Source organism: Mus pahari, chromosome 5 (genome assembly GCF_900095145.1).
Source record: "Mus pahari chromosome 5, PAHARI_EIJ_v1.1, whole genome shotgun sequence".
NCBI classification, from domain to species: Eukaryota; Metazoa; Chordata; class Mammalia; order Rodentia; family Muridae; genus Mus; species Mus pahari.
In genome coordinates this window covers 31,645,647-31,652,956 of record NC_034594.1, presented here as the reverse complement: position 1 = coordinate 31,652,956, position 7,310 = coordinate 31,645,647, and the positions used below count along the sequence as shown (strand labels likewise).

Sequence of the window (7,310 nt, the reverse complement as noted above, 5' to 3'; positions counted from 1 at the left end):
ACAGTAAGATACAGAGAGAGAGAGAGAGAGAGAGAGAGAGAGAGAGAGAGAGAGAGAGAGAGGTTTAACAGCTCTCAAGTTACTTTATAAAGTACAGGTCTACACTGCTGTGAAAGTTTACACTCATCAGCTCTTCCTTCCTTTCCCTTGGCCATAGAAGTGCAATGACTGACCATCACTTCTATTTTAAGGACTATGGGCTCTAGGGATCACAAAGGGCTGATCTGGCCATGGTGAAGTCTAGTTGTCCTGTGAATGTTACTCTACTGGCATAGCACTTGACTTGCTAAGGCTCTAAACCTCCATATGACCCTGGGATATTACAAAGGTCACAGTAATCAGAGAGGAAGTTCATTTACTTTCCTCTGACCTGACATCATTTCCCAAAATCTCAAGAGGAAAGGAAACAAAAATGGTATCACCTTCGCATGGCTGGGAGCTGTAGTGTTTGCCAAAGGCTTTGTCTTTGGGAATGTCAGGGTAGAGGTACTTCAGAGGGTTTTCAGGGATGTTTTCAGCCATGATAACCTTGTAGTCTCGCAGGATGTCAGCGAATGGCAGCGCCGACAGTCGCCCTTTGTTGTAGGGTTCTACAGAGTGGAATCTCACTTCTCCTGAAAGCACAGAAACTGGAACATTTAGGCTCCTGCGAATGTTCTATGTAGTCATTCTTCCTACCCAAGTTATCACCATGGCTAAGAAGTCTGACCTTCTGGAGCCTGTTCAGTACAGACTATTCATGAGATAGAGGGTGGCAACATGGGCTTTCAGAATTCATGGCACCTGGTTATGGGCCATCTACACCGATTCGTGTTCAAACCACTGAGTGAGTGTGATTGATTACGCACCGTTTTCAGATTGGTCTACCCAGGTGAAGGTTATCCCTCCAAGATGGCTCTCACTGAATCTTAACAAAAATGTCCCAGGCATTTTATCTTTGAGCAGAAGCCGTTCCTTCTCTTTGCTAACAAATCCCATGATGTACCTAAAATTAGAGCAAGGGGCAAGACACAGTCTCAATTCATCATTATCGCACCTGCATTTACTTCCTTCATAAGGACTAGACCTAGCAAGCAACTGTACCTGGAATCTCATATTATTACATATTATATATATATATATATATATATATATATATATATATATATATATATATATAATTATAGAATATTCTCTGAAGAAACAGTGGATGTATTTTTCCCATAAACATGCTTAAAAGAAAAAAAAAGAGGCAAAGGATAATTAAAACAGAAAAAGTACTCATATGAAAAATAGAGTCCACAAACTCACCCATCAATCCAGAGGGGAAGAATATGTTTTTTAATTAGGTCCAATATTGCTTCAAGCCAAGTCCAGAAGGTAAAGGTTTTGCCAGGCAAATGTTCCTATGAGGAAGGAGCAGCACACATGGACAAGGACAGTGACTAGGCAGCATCCCTAACAGAGCCCACTCCAACTTTCACAAACGTTCCCTTTGAGCGGGGCAGGACTTTTTATTTTTTAAGTTATCCTCATCCAGGGAATCTTCCCAACCACTGGATCATTAGAAAGCAGCTTTCTAACATCCTAAACGACACCCCCATTGCCCTGTTTGTACCTTGCAGAACTTGGCCCAGGTGAGGTGACCATCATTGTAGTTAGACTGAACTAAAATGAAAGGAAAAAAAAAAAAACAACTAAACAAAACAAGAGTTTGAACGAGACAGTGAGACCATTCACTCTGTTCTCTATTTAACCTCTTCCCCCTTCTCTTGCAAGCATTTCTTATGGCCTTCCAATGGAGGCACAGTGTGCGAGTGCTTCCTAAGGTCTAACGTGCCATGCTGGGCTGAGGATGTTCAGGATCTAATGGGAAGCTTTTCTGATGGAAGAGCCAACAATGAGCTTAGGACACCCCATGGATGGTCGGCACTGGGTAATCGGGCAGAGGGAGGACAGAAGCTCCTCTGGGGAGCAGGCAGAGTGAGGACAAGGTGCTGTGGGATAACATGCTGCTGGAGATGGTAAGAGCGGCGCAAGGACGGCGACTAGACATCACACAACAAAATCACGTAATCAGGTATTTCAGGACTCTTGCACATTAAAGTGAAAAAGATGGACTAGAAATCATGTAGGCAATATACAGCCACCAACTACTTTGATCTAGAACACTGAAGAGATTAATACTATTGAAATCTTAAGGAAACTATATTCCTGTGGATAATTTGCTAAAGAGCCTAAGAATACTATGCTAATCTATACTATTGCTAGTAACATGCTAACGTAATTTTTGTGTTAGTTGCTCATTAACATTTTACAAATATCTACTACTGTATTTATGAACTCAAGACAAAAAAAAAAACCTATATTAAGTAGAATTTTAAAAGGTTGGAAAGGGCAGTTGCATTTGACCACCCACAGGTGCATGTGGCAAGCTAGCCAGCATCACATAAACCAGACTGCAGCCACAGATTCTGTGCAGAACAAGCTTTGGGACCATAACTGCAAATGCATACAGACTCAACATGAGCTCTCCCTGGAGTTGAGTGTACTAGCTTGTCAAAACCCAGCTACGTCTAAGAAATATAGGCAAAGCTTATGAAGCACAGATGATGTCTGCAAAACCAAGAAGCCGAAGCTGCCTTAATGTACAGAATCAAGTCATTGCTCGTGGTTTTAAACTTCTAGCACATTTCCTGTGCTTAGCCCATCATGTTCTAGTTGGTTAACATCACCACAAAGGCTTCATAGCATATTCAGAGGAAGTGGCTTAAGAACACCTAGAGTGTGAAACAGAAGGGCCCAAAGAGAAGCACCGGTCTGGCCCACAACGTGTCTCTGCTGCCTCCTAGCTGTGCGGCGGAGCCATTGACCTCTGGTGTCCTCAAATCAATAGAATACTGTAGGCCCCAGGAACATTGTGAGAAATGAAAGTAAAACAACACTTAGCCCTGTGCCTGGCAATACAACATAGGCAGTCCATAAGGTGTGACAGCATCATAATTATTAATAGTAGCAACATAACTGCTTTAAAACTCTCGAGTGTCAAAACCAGAGGAAACCCCGTCCCCCGGCTCTCACCTGTGAGCTTCTCTGCCAGCATATTGAGCTGCTCTGAATTAAGGCCACGGCCGACATAGGATGAAAATTGCCAGCTCATCACTTCCAGGAGTTGGCCCAAAGTGACAGATGGGGGGTTATTAAAGAAAACCAAGTTCTGAAATAGAGTTATGGTGATTATATATCACAACCTCACAGGGAACACTATATTCGATATATCACATTCCTGATTTAGATTCTGGGTCAAGTGATGTTAATAATAAATTGTTCATAAGATTTATCTCCCCATTAGAGCACTTTTGCTCCTTGAATATAATACAACTTGGGGCTCCATCTTTCCTGAGAGAATCCCTTGAGATCTCCCAACTTTCTCTAAACTACCAAGCAACAATCATCTCATGCGAGTAGTTAACACTGGCCAACAATGGCTGGTCAGATAACCTCCCTTGAAATGACTTTAATTGTAAACATGTTAATTGGCTCACCATGAAAGAGGGTTCTGCATTCAACAAGGATCACAAGACAGGAAGAAGGGAAGTAAAAGAATTTCTAGGGACACAACTGTCACCTTGAGAGAGGTGTCCGGGAAATGGCTAGTGAGAGAAAGGGTCTAGTTAAGGTGTAAGAGCTCAGAGTTCGAAGGAAGGTAGAGTTAATAAGTCAAAGTTACTTGTTTAGCTTGGTTTTGTAAGGAGACTACAAGTCCAGTCTCTAGATCTTCAGGAGGGGACCCAGTTGCTCTGGGAGGGTGGGCATGGTGGCGTGCGGTGGCCTTAGCGGGTTCCTAGCAGAATGTTGCTAAGGAGATACCAGTGTGGTGCTGTGCTCGGACAGAAGACCCTACTAAAGACTTTCCTGCCACACTCTAAAGTTGAATGTGCAGGCACGTAGTTCTTAAGGAGAAGTGGCATTTAATGCCAGGAACCACCTCTGGCCTTCAAGTGAATCATCTAGTGGGTTCTCCAGCATGAGGGGAATCTCATGACTAGGCAGCCCTCCTCGTTGCAGTTGATGTGTTTTCCATGCCAGGCTATCTGGAGATATGGAGGAATAGGGCTGTGCCATTGTCTGTGTGATTTCCTTCTAAGGAATATTGCATTAAAGGGGGAAGGCACTGAAGGTTGACCTATTTACTGTTCACTTCTTCTTATGCAGTCACGTAGGGGAAAGAATTCTTCTGGCAGAAACTGATTGTAGTAAAGGAGAAAAGTTATTCACATTTGAGCTGTTTCTTCTGGAACTGAGTACTTGGCAAAATAACAGCTTCTGAATTTTGTTTTCTCTGTCTTAAGAACAGAGTAAGAGGGAACGGAGCCTTTTTTTTCCTTTTAAATCTGAGTCCTTCCCTGGTTTTCATATAAAAGCATCTATTAACCATTGGTATAACAACTTGAAGTGCATTTCTGGTAAAGGGCCTCAAGTAACCACCAGATGGCACTAACACCCAGCCTAAACCTAGACAGTCTCAAATCTATCAATTTGAAGGCAAAATTTGTGCTGTCAGAACTCAGGCACAAAGATCGACGGACATCCTGATTACTTATTTGGAAGCAAATGCTGTGCCTCTGTAGAAGAGACTGAGGAAAAGTGTGCCCAGAAGAAGTGAAGGTATCCAGGTAGGAAGTTATACTTCGAAAGTTATGGAACAAGGTGTTTCCCGCAGTCTAGTCAGCACAGCAGAGGACAGCCTTAGAACTCATGGCGAGGCAGTCTTGGGCTGGTCACTGTCCTTGGCTAGAACTCAGATTACCTCATCATCATCATCATCATCATCGTTGCTGTTAATTTTGAGACAGGCTCTTGCTAGGTAGCCCAGGTTTGACTCAGACTTACTTCAAATCACAAGCTTAGACTTGTAAGTGCTGGGATTCTAGAGGTGTGCCGTCACGCTTAGCTCAAGCATACCCCGTCACACATAACCTAACAGGACTCGCACAACTAGACATACCCTCATCGCCACGACGTGCACGTTGCTTGTCGAAAGACAAAGTTAAATGCCATGAGAGATGGAGAGACGGGAGCAGGAACTTTACCTGGGAGTCGTTGGTTGACACATTGTACCAAATGATGGATGCCCACGCATTAGGTAGTTGGCTGACATTAGAAATTATCACCACAGGTAATGAGCTGGTCTAGTTATAAAAAAAAAAAAATTACAGGTAGTCCAAACATGCACTAAACTACTCTTCACCTTCTCATCTAAAGATCATCAAGCCATCCCCCCCCTTTCCAATCCTGCTACCCAGGTGCCATTCAAAGACCTTTCTGTGCACACACAAGCTGGGTACAGTAAGAAAAGGAGCAGGAACCCTTTCCTCCATATCTTCCTCAATATTGAGAAACGTCTATTTCTCCTTATGTCACACATTGCCTCAAATACAACCAAAGCAGCTTTTGCCACAATTTAGTAGTTATCTCCTTTTAAGTTATGCTAAAGAACTTAATCTAGAATCTGGAGAGGTGGGTCAGTGGTTAAGGCCACTTACTGTTCTTCCAGAGATTTTGAGTTCAATGCCCAGCTACCATATGGTGGTTCACAACCATCTGTAATGGGATCTGATGCCCTCTTTTAGTGTGTTTGAACATAGCAACAGTGTGCTCATATACATAAGATAAATAAATCTTGATCTAAATTATGTCCTAGTGCTTGATTAAAGTCCACACTGGAAGTAGGGTTTTACTGTAAAAGCTGGAGAGGTGAGCTGTCAGAATTGGAGCTGTCTGGTCTGTTTCTGCAGAACAGTTCAGTACTGTCAGTGTTGCAATTTTCTATCTTATGAAGTGAACAGCCTTTCACAGACTAGCCTGGGAGGCTGTATCTAAAAATCTCCTGGAGGCATAAGATTCCCAAGGACAGACCCAGGAACTGAGGGACTGAGCAGCTTGTGGAAGAAGAGGTTTAGGGGAAAGAAATGGAGGTTTTTACGTACTTTTGAATGCTGTATAAAAAGGGAAAGGCAGAGTCTAACACAATACACTCTCGAGTAGAATCTTACTCAGGTTGCCTGAAGTGGAGCTTGTTAACGGATGCACTGATTTGTTCGTGCAGCATTTACTGGGCCTTTAGTATGTGCTAGGAATTGTGAACAGATAACCATGCACAAGCAATGCATGGCGCTCTGACTTCAAAGGGCTTGTAACCAATGTGTTCAGTTTAACCCCACAGTTTGTTTATTCTTAGAGTTCAGTGGTGATGTTGGAAGATGGTCAAAACAATATACTGCCAACACTCTCACCATGGTCCTGTGTTCATTACATCAGAGAAACCCTCCAGGAGATGTTTAGATATAACTTCAATTTTAGAAAATATATCACTACATGATACAGTTCAAGGATAGTTATTTCTCTTTATGCTTTCTGTTGAAAATTCCTGATTCAGAAAATAATAAAAATGTAGACAACCAGTCAACATATGTTGAATTCACAAGAGTCATGGAGTCTTTACCATTCTTCTATTTAACCAGAATGGTATCTAATTACTTATTACACATTTGATGTGCTGTTTTTCTAAATAATATGTGAAGAATAGACAAAAATCCAGAAGGACTGGGCTTTTGCCAGCAATGCTGACATGTTGCTGTAAATATTACTAGCAAGTGGATATTTCTAAAGAAACCCACCTCTAGGTTAATGGTGAGGCCATAGAGGCAGATCTGGGTCTCAAAGGTTATGGAGTGCAGCTCCTCCGTCACCATGTGGCAGCCCTGTGGGGAGACAGGTGGATCAGTTTCTTGCAAAGGCAGCTTTTCTCTCCGAGACCTGGAAGTTAACAAAGTGGATGACCCCAAAGTTTCACAGTATTTAAAAATAAGGCAAAGACTGACTTTCAGTTTCCAAAACATGAGTTCTTGCTTTTAAAATTCTGGCATATTTCCAGTATTTGAAATGTAAAGTTATTCTTTATTCTAATTTTCTAAAACTAGTTCTTTGGATTTGCCAAATAACATAAAATAAGCCACACATTTATGAATATATAGAAAGAACTAATAATCTTATAATCGAATTGTTCAGAAAAGAAATCAAGACCCCTCTGGCTAAACATAGGTGAGATACATACATTTACTTCTGTTTGCTCACAAAACTTGAGTAAGATTTTAGTAAAACAAAATTTTCATCTAGATTTTCCAAGTGTGGAAAAGTAGGAAGAGGAGAGGGTCTTATCTGCTCTGAGGCTGAAAAAGAAAGAAAGAAAGAAAGAAAGAAAGAAAGAAAGAAAGAAAGAAAGAAAGAAAGAAAGGAAGGAAGGAAGGAAGGAAGGAAGGAAGGAAGGA

General features: G+C 41.8%; 1 protein-coding gene across 1 annotated transcript in view; it reads right to left on the bottom strand.

Moving 5' to 3' along the window:
* Positions 1-7,310, bottom strand: part of Stat4 (signal transducer and activator of transcription 4) — a 101,821-nt gene that overhangs the window by 3,813 nt on the left and 90,698 nt on the right. Inside the window, exons 15-21 of the mRNA XM_021197713.2 lie at positions 6,660-6,743; positions 5,073-5,171; positions 3,061-3,196; positions 1,598-1,647; positions 1,291-1,385; positions 849-985; positions 423-614 (exon numbers count right to left, since the gene is read on the bottom strand). Coding sequence (XP_021053372.1) covers positions 423-614; positions 849-985; positions 1,291-1,385; positions 1,598-1,647; positions 3,061-3,196; positions 5,073-5,171; positions 6,660-6,743 — 793 coding nt within the window. The remainder of the gene's footprint in view (positions 1-422; positions 615-848; positions 986-1,290; positions 1,386-1,597; positions 1,648-3,060; positions 3,197-5,072; positions 5,172-6,659; positions 6,744-7,310) is intronic.